Genomic DNA, 15,487 nt, shown 5'->3' on the forward strand with positions numbered 1-15,487 from the left:
AAATGAAGACTAGCAGCAAATGTTTGCTGAAGAGAAAGCACTGCCTTGTACTGTAACATCCTTGTTTTGATTCTGGCTGGTGGCTTCCAGTCATGCATATAATTGAATTGACAAAAGGCTACATCTGCATACTAGGTTCGGTTTGCTCCTAGCCAAACTCAGCTCGGCGAAGTGAAAGTCTGTGCCTCGCATACTCCCTTAAAAGACCTTCGCTTGAAAAATGAAAAGTAGCGGCAATATGGGCGCGTGGCATGTAAGCGCGTTCCTATTTGACGTTGAGATGCAAGTCACGCGAGGATGCGCTCTTTGAAAGGAGGGAGTAGTGTATCGACCCTGGGTTTATAATGTAATGAAACAGGCAGGGAGCAGGGGCCTGTTGCACAAAACTAGGATAAGGGATTAAGCCAGGATATCTTGGTGATCCTGGCTCAATTGATCCGTAATCCGGTTGCACTAAAGATGGATAGGGGGCAGGAGGATATGTTATGGTATAAATTACCATGGAGATTTATTCTGTGGAGCTAGCCTGCTCCAGACCAGGCTAAATTCCAGGATCTATTTAATCTCATCCCTAATGTCAGTCAGCAGTCACCACAAATGGAAACCAATAGTTATTTCACTGCTCACTATACATTGTTATCACATATAACTAGACCCACTGTTATTATTTAAACGTTTGTGATCATTAATTTCAATGATTTTGGATAAAAAATGATTTTTAGATGATGTTGCTATCATTAGATAATTTACAGTTTCCCATAGACTATAAGGCTATATATAAAATGATAGAATATTAGGGCCACAGAGGGGAAAAAAACACAAGTCATAATATTGTAACCAGTTGTTTTAAAGGAGGACAGTTGTTAAAATGACAGATGTGGGGCATTTCGTGAAATTGTACTTCAGTATGGTTTCATAAACAAAGACATGCTGATGTGCCAGAATATTAAGTATCACATTGTCATAAGTATCAAAACTGTAAAAACAATATGTAGCTTTTCTGCAGAAAGAACCAGCCTCATAAATTTATGACTTTATCCTTTTTCTTCAGTGTGGCCCTAGTACTCTGTCATATAAACAAATACACATTCCATATGAATATAAAAACACAATGTGTAACATTATGTTCCTTTATTGAATAAGGACAAAACAAAGCAGGTAAACCATCAGCTCCTTTCGAAACTGAAGTCACAGTGACTCTACAAGATGGAAAGCACAGAATCCAAGCATATTATACAAAATGATACATACACATTCAAAGGTCTGTATATAACACACCCTGCATGTCTGCACACTAAAATAAATGCAGGACAAATCCATACACATCAACTGAACAGACAAATGAATGGATGCAGTAGCCTCCCTGCAGCCTTGTATTACACACAGTATACCGCACAAACATCATAAGAGGCCAAATTCGTCAAAAAACGAACCCAAAAAAACTCAAATTACTCTGCCACCGCAGGACATATTTAACCAAAATTGAAAGCACACATACTAACTAAAATAATTCAACACATATTGGTCCCTCAGCAGCCGACCACTGTCGTCATCAGGGAAGATTGCCGGATTGTCCCAGTCCATGGCTGGTGGCACTCTGGGGGCCCTCTCCTTCCTCAGGCAGGCCACATTGTGGAGGACAGCACAAGCCACAGTAATATCACATGCCCTAACAGGGCTGACCCTTAATTTGTGAAGGCAGTGAAAGCGTGCCTTCAGGAGGCCAAAGGTCATTTCAACTCTGGCCCTGGTCCTGGCATGGGCATGGTTGTAGGCCTGCTGTGCTTCCTGGGGGTCTGTGAAAGGTGTCAGGAGAAAAGGCTGGCAGCCATACCCCCTGTCTCCCAGCAACACACCAGAGAATTCACCTGTCAACACAAAATCTCATCATTACTACCTCATAAACACAGTGATATTCTTGACACAGCCATGATGGTTATAAATAGGGGTTGTGTGGCTTACCTTGTGATAGGCACTGATAGATTTCAGAGGCCCGAAAGATTCTGGAGTCATGGACTGAGCCAGGCCATTTTGCCACAACATTGCTGATCACACAGTCAGCATTGCAGACCATCTGAAATCATAAGATTAGGAATATTACACCAATCAATGCACATCACTGGCAATGAAGAGTGTTCGTCAATGGACAATATCAAAAAGTTATGTTCACCTGAACATTAATGCTGTGAAAGGATTTCCTATTCACAAAATCGGCCTCATGGGCACCTGAGGGGGCTTTTATCCTTATGTGTGTGCAGTCCACTGCACCAATGACAATTGGGAAACCTGTCACACAAAGTAATGAGTATCCTACTATGTGTTAACAGTTGTCCTGTAATTTGTAGATCCTCTTACCTGCAATCCTATAGAACTCCTCTTTGATGTCACAGAGTCTTCTGTGGCCAGGGAAGGAGATGAAGACATCTGCTAATGCTTTGATAGCCAGACACACACTCCTTATTGTGCGGCAAATTGTGGCCTTGTTCAGCTGTTCTGCATCCCCCACTGAGTACAGGAAGGCTCCACTAGCAAAAAAGCGCAAGGCCACACAAACCATTTGCTCCACACTCAGTGCATGGCTCCGTGCAGTGCGGTGCTTAATCCTGGGACCCAGTAGTCTGCATAGATACCTGATGCCATCTGCAGAAAACCTGTATCTTTCATATAGATGGTCATCAGGGAAGGCCAGTGGGTCCAACCGGTCCCTGAAGACCCTTTCTCGCCTGAAGGCTCTCCTCAGCACAAGTGCTTCTTCATCCACCACATCTCGCACGAATGGGCATGCCATTGTCAGAGCAGAAAGGAACACACAATTTTGGGCCTTCATATAGGCTAGTGGCCACACCTGGTGCTGGGGGGGTGGGCAAAAGAGGGCGATGCCTTATAACGATGACTTGGTTGTACTGATTGCTGGGAAAATAAAAAAAAACTTAGAAAGATGCCACCGTCCTGTGTGCTCACAATAAGAGCTCATATGTCATGGCTCACTTGACTTTACGAGAATATACCTAATTTTTATTTTGAGCTGTGTCATCTTCTTGGAGCTGGGGGAGGAAAGAAAAATAATGATTAATACATTTGTGTTACAGTTAGCATACAGTGTACATTGAAGGCATATCTCACCTCCCTCTCAAGTTTTTTTAATTTCAAGGTCCAGTTTCCTAATTGTCCTCTTTTTTATTTCGGACTCCAGTGCAAGATTTTCCATCTTTTTCTTCTTGTACTGAATGTCTATGTCTGCCAGTTCTATTTGGCGCCGGAGGTGGTTGCCATACAACTTTCTGATAGCTTGTGAGCTCTGTGAACACAATACAATTAGCGCAGCTGGAATTTGGCAGGATGTGGTGTCCTTTTATTAATACGCACTATGTTGCCAGGCTGGTTTTCCCACTGTATAGCATCTGGGTCCTGTAAAAGAAATTAGATTTTTTGATTTTGATGAGGACTCCTCACCATTGTAGAGTAAATAGTACTTTCACAGTCTTAACATGATACCTCATGCCTTCTGGAATCCAGAGAGATGGTCTCCTCCTCATCATCGTCTCCATCATGTGCTGTTGCTGCTGCACTGGGGCCTTCACCCTATCACATTTAATCGGATTCATATTGAAGCTAGTAGACAAGACATGCCAGGCCTACAGTATGCCTTTGATGGAGTACTCACTGGATCAGCATCGTCTGGTGCTTGTGCTGGTGGCTCTAACAGGAACACAGTGCTGCCAGACACTGCAAGGCAATAGGTAAACCAAAGTCAGACAGTCCAAATTGATTCAATATGAATGTGGTTGTATCCCATGTAGAGATGGAAGGACATACCTTGAATGAAGCGGGTGGCATCTTGGGAGGAACCTATGCTCGTCTCTTTCCCCCCAGGGATCCCCTCTAAGACGGGCCTGCCTTTATTTAGCTCCAAGGCCATGTCCTCTGCTGGGGTAAGGTCAGCCTTTGGTGACCCACCACCCGTGCCTTGTCTGTGGGTATTCTTTTTCACTGCTAAAACAGTACAGACAATGTGTGAGTAGGCACCTTCTGGGTACAATATATGCTTGTGCTTTGTTAAATATTAGTCAGGGACCATACCATTCTGCAGAATGTTCTTGTATTTGATTTTGACCTGCTGCCATGTCCGTTTTGGCCCGTTCATGTTTAATCTACACACACACACACACACACACACACACACACATTTAATGGAGTCACACTGCAAAAAATTACTTGGTATTTTTGTCTTGTTTTCAGTAAAAATATCAAAAACTGTATCATAGCTTTATACAGTGTGATGGAGTTACTTTACACAATTTCACTCATATCTGCAGTGCATTTCAATTAAAAATTTAACCGTTTCATAATTACAGTACAACTGCATTTTTGGAGATGTGAATTAAATATTTGAATTGTAATTGTGATGTTTCAGCGGAGCGGTGAGTGTGTAATTGTGCACTACTTACGCATTCAGGCGGTCTGCAATACTTTGCCACGCTTTTTCTCTTTGCTTTATCACTGTGGCGGTGTTGCCTTTCTTCTTAATTATATCTTTTACCTCCTCGTATGCCTCCATGAGGATTTGTGCTTCCGACGGTGAAAAGTACGCGGCTCTAGTTGCCATGGTAAATCAGTTAATCTGTGATCTGTGGCGGGGTCTATTTGAGTGAGCCGTGAGCGCGCACCTATCCAGGATTGGTTTCACCTGGCTTAATGAATCCGTGTCTGCTCATCCTGGCTTGGTCTTTGTGCAACCAATTAAGCCTGGACGCACATGTTTTGGCTTCATTGAGCTCAGCTGAGTCATTTATCCCGGATGTCTTAATTCTACTTTTGTGCAACAGGCCCCAGGTCTCGAACCCTCGACCTTCTAGCCCGAAGTCCAGCGCGCTATCGACTGTGCCGCAAAAACATGCTCAAGCGGCAGAGTCGATATCCGCTCTTATAAACCCAGGGTCGTTACACTACTCGTTGTCCCTCTTGAGGCGCTGTAGCCAGTGTACACTTCCTCAAAATAATCGGAATTAATCTAAAATAAGGTTTTAGTGGCGCAATTTTACATCTAAAATGTTTGTTGTAGTATTTCTCAAGTGATTTTGTTTTGCATGAAAACGAGTTGTCTCACGCTGACTGACAACAAACACTTGATTGAATAATCCCTACTGTTGACCAATGATGAAGACGCATAGACTTCAGTTACCGAATTTCAGTTTACCTCAAGAAACTAAAATTGTGTTCACGAACAGCCCAAAAAACAAACATTGCAGAAGACCAAAACGTCACAACATGTCGTCATAATATATACACTAACTATTTTGAACTGTTTCGGATGGGAAGCATGCATACAACTTTACATTTCATAAGACATCCATCTTTTTACACATCAACCTGTTTTATTGAAAAATCCAAATTACAAAATAAATCCTTCAAGGCAGGCCTTAGAACCATATTTCTTCAAATTCCATATAATAAAATATTTAGCAAAGGATTGATATACAAAAAGAAACTCCTAATCATGGTAGCTACTAGTGTGCATGGCTATATGGAATAGCAGATACACTTGGTCTATAAAGAGTCATTCAGAGGTATGTGTCTCTCTGAAAATGGAACATGTGGTATTCCAGCGCTTATTTCATATGGACTTAATAAAATCTTATGTAAAAGTAATACTGTTGAGTTTCCAAACAAAGATGTCCTTCTCTTAGAAAGACAACAATCTCTTTAAATGCCTAAGATTAGAATATAATAAAAAACTAAAATCTAATTACAGTTTGATGTTCTCTTAATTTGTGGAAAATGCTTACAGTAATAGGTCCACTTCAAAACAAACAAACCTGCTCTGAAATAATGACACCTAAAATGTGGCCAACCATAACGTAATTGCAGCTGTCCTGCATTGAGTTGTTTTGTTCATTTTTAGTTTAAAACAGTGTGAGAGATGAATCACAAAAATAACTAAATTATAGTCAATAAAAACACGCTCCATCTATAACCCAAATTCAAAGGCTGGAAAAATGTATTATCAAATTGTATTCACTTTAAACCATTCTTCTATAAAAATACATCCACTTATTTCATAATTCTGAATAACATTACTTGTAATGTGATTTGTGCACCATTATTCATATACATTTTGCTGTACTTTTTTTTGTTGCTTTTTGATATGTATTTTGGTCTTGTTTGGGTAAAAGGCACTGTAGCTTGTGTGAGGCAGGTCTGCAGTCTAGAATGAATGGACCAAGTATGGCACCGCTGTGGGGGTTATAGTAGTTGCAAACAAGATACATCACATACACTCAAACTCGTCTATACGCTGCTTGGTGTTGCCCGACCGAATTTGCCGGAGGGTCTTGTACTTGTCCCGTCCCGCTTTCACATTATCCGCATGGATGATGTCATTTGCGGTTTTCTTGGTCTCATCTCGAGCGATGGCCAACTCCGAGCTCAAAGCCTGGTAGAGGAAAGATAACATTACTGCCAAGTCTCACTACGGCTCACACAACAACACAGGCATACCGGGACATGTTTATAGGCCCCATTCTTGTAATCTCTACAATATCACAAAGAGTGATGCAACCCTCACTCACCAGCAGGTGTTGCTGCACGCGCTCGTTCTTCTCGGCTTCGGTCATACGCTCCTCCTCGCTGCGGTCTTTGTAGGAGATGCCGCCCGTGAACTCGGCACTGGCCTGGTCGCTGGTCTCGTCGTTCTCATCATGCTCGTTCTCGGCCTGCATAGGCTCCTGTATGTGTGATGCCATTATTTTGCTGTTCAGCTCCTCTTTGGTCTTCTCCAGGTCCTCCTGCACCATGCAGGCCTAAGGGGGGCAGCCACAAATGTTAATGACTCATGGTATGTATGAACTGATTCAGGAGAAGGAATATCAATCAATACAGTCAATCACGGATTATAAAAAGAAAACCATCCCCGTCACGGACCAGGATGTCTTGCTCCCAGACAGACTAAATCACTTTTTTGCTCGCTTTGAGGACAATACAGTGTCACTGACACGGACAGCTACCAAAACCTGCGGGCTCTCCTTCACTGCAGCCGAGGTGAGTAAAACATTTAAACGTGTTAAACCTCGCAAGGCTGCAGGCCCAGACGGCATTCCCAGCCGCGTCCTCAGAGCATGCGCAGACCAGCTGGCTGGTGTGTTTACGGACATATTCAATCATTCCTTATACCAGGCTGCTGTTCCCACATGCTTCAAGTGTGAGGTTATTTTCCTGACACCACACTCCAAGTGCCCTCACCTCCTCCCTGTAGGCTGTCTCGTCGTTCTTGGTAATCAAGCCCACTACTGATGTGTTGTCTGCAAACTTGATGATTGAGTTGGAGGCGTGCATGGCCACGCAGTCATGGCTGAAAAGGGAGTATAGGAGGGGGCTGAGCACACACCCTTGTGGGGCCCCAGTGTTGAGGATCAGCGAAGTGGAGATGTTGCTTACTACCTTCACCACCTGGGGGCGGCCCGTCAGGAAGTCCAGGACCCAATTGCACACCGCGAGGTTGAGACCCAGGGCCTCAAGCTTAATGATAAGCTTGGAGGGTACTATGGTGTTGAATGCTGAGCTGTAGTCAATGAACAACATTCTTACATAGGTATTCCTCTTGTCCAGATGGGATAGGGCAGCGTTATGTGATGATGGCGATTTCATCTCATGTGGACATATTGGGGCGGTATGCAAATTGAAGTGGGTCTAGGGTGGCAGGTAAGGTGGAGGTGATATGATCCTTGACTAGTCTCTTAAAGCACTTCATGATGACAGAAGTGAGTGTTACAGGGCGATAGTCATTTAGTTCAGTTACCTTGCCTTCTTTGGTACAGGAACAATGTTGGCCATCTTGAAGCATATGGGGACAACAGACTGGGATAGGGAGAGATTGAATATGTCCGTAAACACACCAGGCAGCTGGTCTGCACATGCTCTGAGGACACGGCTAGGGATGCTGTCTGGGCCGGCAGTCTTGCTAGGTTTAGCACTTCTAAATGTCTTACTCACGTCGGCCACGGAGAAGGAGAGCCCACAGTCCTTGGTAGTGGGCTGCGTCGGTGGCACTGTATTATCCTCAAAGTTGGCAAAGAAGCGGTTTAGTTTGAAGCAAGACATCAGTGTCCGTGACGTGGATTGTTTTCTTTTCGTAGTCCGTGACTGCCTGTAGACCCTGCCACATACGTCTTGTGTCTGAGCTGTTGAATTGCAACTCCACTTTGTCCCTATACAGTCATTTCACTTGTTTGATTGCCTTTTGGAAGGAATAACTACACTGTTTGTATTCAGCCATATTCCCAGTCATCTTTCCATGGTTAAATGCGGTGGTTCACGCTTTCAGATTTGCGCGAATGCCGCCATCTATTCACGGTTTCTGGTTAGGGTAGGTTTTAATAGTCACTGTGGGTACAACATCTCCATTGCACTTCCTTATAAACTCACACACTGAATCAGTGTATAAATCAATATTATTCTCTGAGGCTGCCCGGAACATTTCCCAGTCTGTGTGATCAAAACAATCTTGAAGTGTGGATTCCGATTGGTCAGACCAGCATTGAATAGTTCTTGTCACGGGTACATCCTGTTTGAGTTTCTGCTTATAGGACAGGAGGAGCAAAATGGAGTTGTGGTCAGATTTGCCGAAGGGATGGCTGGGGAGGGCCTTGTATGTGCCGCGGAAGTTAAAGTAGCAGTGATCCAGTGTATTGCCCGCATGAGTGCTAGAATCAATATGCTGATAGAATTTAGGTAGCCTTGTTCTCAAATTTGCTTTGTTAAAATCCCCAGCTACAATAAAGGCAGCCTCAGGATATGGTTTAGAGTCCAGTGAAGTTCCTTGAGGGCCGTCGTGGTATCGGCTTGAGGGGTGATATACCCGGCTGTGACAATAACCGACGAGAATTCTCTTGGGAGATAATATGGTCGGCATTTGATTGTGAGGAATTCTAGGTTAGGTGAACAAAAGGACTTGGGTTCCTGTATGTTGTTATGATTACACCATGAATCGTTAATCATGAAGCATAGACCCCCGCCCTTCTTCCCAGAGAGATCTTTATTTCTGTCGTTGCGACGCATAAAGAATCCCGGTGGCTGTACCGACTCCGACAACATATCTCGAGAGAGCCATGTTTCTGTGAAACAGAGTATGTTACAATCCCTGATGTCTCTCTGGAAAGCAACCCTTGCCCTAATTTCGTCCACCTTGTTATCTAGAGACTGGACATTGGCGAGTAATATACTCAGAAGCGGTGGGTGGAGTGCACACCTCCGAAGTCTGACCAGGAGGCCGCTCGGTTTACCTCTTCTGCGGCAACGTTGCCTCTAGGATCACATCAAATGCTCTGGGTGGTGGTGCGAACAAAGGATCCGCTTCGGGATAGTCATATTCCTGGTCGTAATGTTGGTAAGTTGACGTCGCTTTGATATCAAACAGATCTTCCCGGCTGTATGTAATAAAACGTACAATTTTCTGGGCTAACAATGTAAGAAATAAAACATTAAAAAACAAAATACTGCATAGTTTCGTAAGGACTAGAAGCGAGGCGACCCTCTCTGGCGGCGCCATCTTGCTGTTGCCCCCTGGCAGAAGAAATATGACGTCCATAAGATTCTACAGTCCTAATGGACCCAAAATGTACATTCATTCCCTGGGTGACAGGTGCACCAATCAGTGACAGTCTAAGATCATAAATCCATCGCATGAAAATGGGTTTGTTCTAGACAGCACAATCACAGGACATTTGGGACCTGCCATTTAGATTTGCTTTCTTTCAAATGCTAAAATAGGGAAACAAGCACAATGGGGTGAAATATATCCTCCCAGGCAAACAGGATTTCCCTAACGTAAAGACAGAGAACCCTCCCCTTTACAACCAGGCCCACACCACAGCATGAGTCACCATGCCCACAGGGAGGAGAGGAGGGGCCCTTCCTATGTAGCAATGCCCTGCACCAGAGGGAGTCTAAGTATCGTATCTTAAAACAAACAGTGCCCAACTGCTATAACTTCAGAACAGCAAATCAGGGCTAAGCTTTAATGTTAGGCTATGGTTCATCCTAATTTTTACTTTTTTCTAATGGATGAATTACTGTAACATTGACTATAGTTTAATGACACATGGGACTAAACCATTTGAGAAGGTGGGGGAGGTGAATGAAGAGAGCAGTAGCTGAGACCACACCTTCTGTTGCCACTGCGTTGCCTCATCCTCCTTTTTCTGCTTGGCGTCCTCCAGTAGGGAGATCTTTGAGGTCAGCTCAGCCAGTTCCGTGGCCTGTGGAAACAATTTTTTTATTTTCACTTTCTTTCCATGAATTTGGATTTGAAAGTTTCAACAGATGTTAGCTTATTTTAATTTCCAAACCATGTGAAGACTACCACAGTTAGAAAGCTAGAAGTTAAACAATGATTTTCGTACATTTCACAATTTCTAGAATAATAATATGAACTATCATGATAATACATGTTTCTATACAATACAAATAATAATTGATGTGTTATATTCCAATGAATGAACTACAGTAATTAATAATCATCACTTTACTCAGCTCATCACTCTGTAGCACAATGCTACGTGCTGACACTGCGTGTGCTGTTCATTAATGTGTGTGTGTAACTCACCAAGTGTTCCTGGTTCTTCATCTGGTTCTCAGACTGCTGGAGCAGGGCGGTCTTGGCCTCCTCAGCCATCCTGCGTTCCTTCTCCAGACGCTCCGCCTCCTCCTGAGCACCCTTCCTTTCCTGCTCCAACTCCAGGGCCCTCCGTGTCTGCTCCTCCAACTCTGCACACACAGTAATGATGATAATAGACAGAATTACGTGTACTGTAGCTAGGGCTTCATTAATCTCTCTTGCAAAATATGTTTTACCTCAACAAGACTAAAGGTTAAATTAGGCCTTACAGTGCTTTACATTGTATTGGGTGAACACACACAACTTATGTGTATTTCGACAACAATCAATAAAAAGCTATGAACAACCACACTTATAAGACTCCTAGCTTTAAGAGTAAAGATAATAGTTTGTTCATACTACAGAAATAGGGTGTTTCCAACCTTGCTGAGCTTTTTTTGTCTGTTCCTCAATCTGTTTCAGTCTCTCCATAAGCTCCTCCTTCTCCTTTTCAATCTTTTCCTTTTCATTTTCAGCAAGTTCTCTCTTCTTCTTTTCATTCTCCAGCAGTGCCCTGGTGGACAGAGGCCGTAGAGTAAACAGGGTTATAGAAGGGAGGGAACATGGACAACTTCCTAACATTGTCAAGCCTTCTTTATCAGACAATAGGCCAACCTAAACATTAGCTAAATAGATCTGTCATTGTTCTGATGGCTACTTTCTTAAGAAAAATCCACTCATAACAAAGACCCTCATGTGTGGCCAGTGGCCACCAGTTGACACCCACAACAGTCTGCTGATTTTAATCTTCGAAACTATCAATTCATGCACAAATGCCCTTCATGTTCAGCTTTCTTTTTGAGCATTGCTGTTGGGCTTGTACAAGGACGACACAAATACAGAGGCAGGAGTAACCAAAGGTCTGATGTCTTGAAATAGACTCATGTTAGCAGTAGCTGAGTGTGTGGTGGTGGTGACACTGACCTCTCCATCTTCTTGTGGTTCTTCTCCTCTCTGGCCTGGGCCTTCATCTGCTGTACCTCGATGGTGTCTGGTTTGCGGCGACGCATATACAGCTCATGGTTGCCCATGCAAAGTGCCAGGATGCGCTTGTTGATACGCAGTCGTGGAGCATAGAATACAAAGTCCTAGAAGAGAAAGCATGTTTGACTATCCAACGTGGTCTCAGAGCATTTCGTATTATTTTATACATAAATCTCAGACACTCCATTTAGTATGAATTGTTACATTTCGTATGGTATGTATTAAATTGTGGATGTCCATCATCCATTTTGTATAATATGTAACGAATTGCAATTCGTACAATATGTTACGAATTTCCAAAATGTACAATATGTTACAAATTTGCTAAATGTATATGTTAAGAATTCCATTTGTTGTGGCCAATGTTAGCTAGGTGGCTAACGCTAACATTAGCTGGCGCTAGGGGTTAGGGGTAGGAGTTAGGTTAAGGTTAGGGTAAAGGGTTAGCTAAAAGGGTTAAGATTAGGGGAACATGCTAAGTAGCTAAAAAGTAGTAGCTAAGTAGTTAAAGTTGTCTTTGATGAGATTCGAACATGCAACCTTTGGGTTGCTAGACATTCGTTTTTTCCTCAAGTAACTTATGTAACCATACCAAATGTAACATATACTAATTACAGTGTCCGAGATGTATGTTTACTATGTTATGTCTGATCTATGAGACCAGTCTATACCAGTAATCTTTCTAAATATAATTATGGCAACAATAATTATTTTTTGTCCCTAGGAGATACTGTATAATCTTATAAACTATGGATGAGTACAGAGAGGTGGTTACATACTGGTGCTTTTTTGTCAATGGGTTTGATGACAAACTTCTTGTCGTTGAAGGAAATATTCCTGATTTCACTCCATGGGAATCCAATTTTAGGCGTCATCCTGTTGAGGCAAAAATAACATATAAACAGTGATATTTGCACTATTTTGCACTTAGTCATAATCAGAAAACAACCATTGTACCTAAGTTTGTACAGCATATGTTTAACATATTTCAGTCCCATATGTTTGAGTACCCCTGTGGGGTATATTTCACTCACTTATCATTCTGTTCGTAAATGTTGAGTCCCAGGGCGTCCACTCCTAACCACAGCTCTGATCCTTTCTTGTTCTTGATGCTGAAGTAGTTGACACCGTACATCTCCAGGTCCTGGGCGATCTTCAGGTACTCCATCATTGAATCCTCTCTGTGGAAGTATTACAAATTACATTAAATCCTTTCTTTTTTTTTTCAATGACTGGTGCAATGTTCACAAGTATGTGGTAAATGTTCACAACTGTAAGCACAAAAATCAAAACAGATGTTTCAAAAACAAGTACATTTTCAATTGATTGAGTACAAAAAAACGAAATCAAAGTAATTTGTTCACTGCACCAAATCACTCTTTCAATTTGCATACATATTCAATCTAGGTATCTGCTTTTCAAAATGTAATATTCACATTACTTTTGATATAATTTGCTTGTCATTTGTTAACAATACCTTTAACTATCACTTAATCAAACTGTTCTAAACTGATAACTACTGAACAAAAATTATGTAGTGCCTAGTTTACGTACATGTATATAGTTTGATAACTGCTGAACACTGTAAAATAAATGTATCAATTTGACATCAATTTATGTTGGAAGGTAAAACCAAATCATATATGGATGTGGCTGTAAATACTATATCATAATTCTCCATCAGCCAGTGTGTTTCAATAGGACAAAGTGTAACGAGTCACTGTATGTGCTACCATTTGGAATTATAGTGTAGTGTACAATGCACTGCTGAAATAAATGGTTGTATATAGCAATATATTCCACAAATCTGAATTTCATTGATGAATCAATTAGAGAGAAAGGCGATACTGTATCAGTTGTCAAGTCATGTGGAAAAGGTGATCTTGTACAATGTTGCATGGGGCAGAAATGGCATTCAACACCATGCTACACCAACATACATCTTTAAAATCACTTATTTAAGTTTTTTTACAATCATAATAGGCTAGTTCATATAAATACAATTTAGCTTCTACATCAATACATGCGTTCATAATTACATTACATAGTTTACAGATTTAATAGTGTCCATGGAGGTTTCTGTAGGCCAGCTTTCTTCTTTTTAGTTTACATTTAAATCATTTAGCAGATGCTCTTATCCAGAGCAACTTACAGGAGCAATTAGGGTTAAGTTCCTTGCTCAACGGGACATCGACAGATGTCAGCTCAGGGATTTGAACCAGCAACTTTCCGGTTACTGGCCCAACGCTCTTAACCGCTAGGCTACCTGCCGCCCTAGTTCTGTTTTGATTTGTTTAAAAATAGAGTTCGAGGGGACAAAAAGTTGTTTCATAGTCAATGCAGCTTGTCTTCCAAATCTTATTGTTCACAATGCATATTATTGTCCACCATCATTCTTTAGTATTGTCATCTATATGAGTATCGAAGACACCTACATCAAAATCAAAACTTCTCATCAGATCCCATATTTCTTTAGTTCTGTAGCAGTTGCATAAAAAGTGTTCTAAACTCTCTTCATCAAGACAATTAGGCATAAGACAAAATGTACTTTTAGCAAAACAGCTCCACTTTACTACAGCACGCACTGGTAAACGTCATACAGAAATCAACCATGCAGTATCTCTGTCAATTGTGTACTGAGTAGATTTTGAATGCACTCTTTAATCAGATATCACTTTATAAATAGTTTTGTTCGAGTCACTGTTCCAGAATCCTTAAGAGTCTATTGACGCACGCGTGCCACGGGACTTGTCTGAAGGTAAACGGTACCAGTTTTTAAAAATGAATGGACGTACAGTGCCTTCGGAAAGTATTCAGACCCCTTGACCTTTTCAATATTTTCTTACATTAGTCTTAATCTAAAAAAAAATTGGGTTTATCCTCATTAATCTACACACAATACCCCATAATGACAAAGCGAAAACAGGTTTTTAGAAATGTTTCCACATTTATATAAAAAACAAAACAGAAATACCTTATTTATATACCGTGAGAAGAAAAAGAATGTGAACCCTTTGGAATGACCTGAATTTCTCCATATCAAATTTGATCTGAACTTCATTTATTTTTAATTGAATCTTTATTTAACTAGGCAAGCCAGTTAAGAACAAATTCTTATTTACAAACCCGGACGACGCTGGGCCAATTGTGCGCCGTTCTATGGGATTCCCAATCACGACTGGATGTGATGCAGCCTGGATTCAGCACTGTTGCTACTCTCCCTAGGAGTGGCCGTCCTACAAAGATGACTGCAAGAGCACAGCGCAGAATGCTCAATGAGGTTAAGAAGAATTCTAGAGTGTCAGCTAAAGACTTACAGAAATCTCTGGAACATGCTAACATCTCTGTTGACGAGTCTACGATACGTACAACACTAAACAATAATGGTGTTCATGGGAGGACACCATGGAAGAAGCCACTGCTGTCCAAAAAAAACATTGCTGCACGTCTGAAGTTTGCAAAAGTGCACCTGGATGTTCCACAGCGCTACTGGCAAAATATTCTGTGGACAGATGAAACTACAGTTCAGTTGTTTGGAAGGAACACACAACACTATATGTGGATAAAAAAGGCACAACACACCAAAATCAAATCCTTATCCCAACTGTAAAGTATGGTGGAGGGAGCGTCATGGTTTGGGGCTGCTTTGCTGCCTCAAGGCCTGGACAACTTGCTATCATCGACGGAATAATGAATTCCCAAGTATATAAAGACTTTTTACAGGAGAATGTTAGACTATCTGTCCGCCAATTGAAGCTCAACAGAAGTTGGGTGATGCAACAGGACAATGACCCAAAACACAGAAGTAAATCAAAAACAGAATAGCTTCAACAGAAGAAAATACGCCTTCTG

At 41.8% G+C, this 15,487-nt stretch overlaps 2 protein-coding genes across 4 annotated transcripts in view; both read right to left on the reverse strand.

Moving 5' to 3' along the window:
• Positions 1–1,093: 1,093 nt before the first annotated feature.
• LOC139537248 (putative nuclease HARBI1) lies at positions 1,094–5,179 on the reverse strand. 3 transcript variants are annotated; one of them, XM_071338350.1, is made up of 10 exons: positions 4,449–5,179; positions 4,081–4,151; positions 3,817–3,993; positions 3,665–3,726; positions 3,496–3,582; positions 3,367–3,408; positions 3,124–3,298; positions 3,009–3,044; positions 1,963–2,910; positions 1,094–1,868 (listed from the first exon to the last, which is right to left on the reverse strand). In XM_071338350.1, the coding sequence occupies exons 1-7, from the start codon at positions 4,604–4,606 to the stop codon at positions 3,131–3,133; spliced, it is 765 nt and encodes a 254-aa protein (XP_071194451.1). In that variant the 5' UTR covers positions 4,607–5,179; the 3' UTR covers positions 1,094–1,868; positions 1,963–2,910; positions 3,009–3,044; positions 3,124–3,130. The 3 variants fall into 3 exon arrangements, with proteins under 3 accessions (XP_071194451.1, XP_071194450.1, XP_071194449.1); XM_071338349.1 differs by having other exon boundaries at positions 3,009–3,298; XM_071338348.1 differs by having other exon boundaries at positions 1,963–2,074; positions 2,171–2,286; positions 2,356–2,910; positions 3,124–3,408; positions 3,817–5,179.
• A 174-nt stretch (positions 5,180–5,353) lies between these two features.
• msna (moesin a) overlaps positions 5,354–15,487 on the reverse strand; it is a 36,870-nt gene continuing 26,736 nt past the window's right edge. The window contains exons 6-13 of the mRNA XM_071338347.1: positions 12,670–12,816; positions 12,415–12,511; positions 11,576–11,739; positions 11,035–11,165; positions 10,601–10,761; positions 10,161–10,253; positions 6,570–6,800; positions 5,354–6,433 (exon numbers count right to left, since the gene is read on the reverse strand). Of these exons, the coding sequence (XP_071194448.1) occupies positions 6,269–6,433; positions 6,570–6,800; positions 10,161–10,253; positions 10,601–10,761; positions 11,035–11,165; positions 11,576–11,739; positions 12,415–12,511; positions 12,670–12,816 (1,189 nt within the window). The 3' untranslated portion in view covers positions 5,354–6,268. The remainder of the gene's footprint in view (positions 6,434–6,569; positions 6,801–10,160; positions 10,254–10,600; positions 10,762–11,034; positions 11,166–11,575; positions 11,740–12,414; positions 12,512–12,669; positions 12,817–15,487) is intronic.

The sequence above is a fragment of the Salvelinus alpinus genome, chromosome 13 (genome assembly GCF_045679555.1).
Source record: "Salvelinus alpinus chromosome 13, SLU_Salpinus.1, whole genome shotgun sequence".
NCBI lineage: Eukaryota > Metazoa > Chordata > Actinopteri > Salmoniformes > Salmonidae > Salvelinus > Salvelinus alpinus.

Excerpts from the sequence above, each read along its gene's own strand:
- LOC139537248 (XM_071338348.1), bottom strand. The coding sequence starts at position 2,827 with ATGAAGGCCCAAAATTGTGTGTTCCTTTCTGCTCTGACAATGGCATGC. Across the intron at positions 2,075-2,170 it reads TTCACAGCATTAATGTTCAG|ATGGTCTGCAATGCTGACTG; the intron begins GTGAACATAACT and ends TTATGATTTCAG. Across the intron at positions 1,869-1,962 it reads CTATCAGTGCCTATCACAAG|GTGAATTCTCTGGTGTGTTG; the intron begins GTAAGCCACACA and ends TTGTGTTGACAG.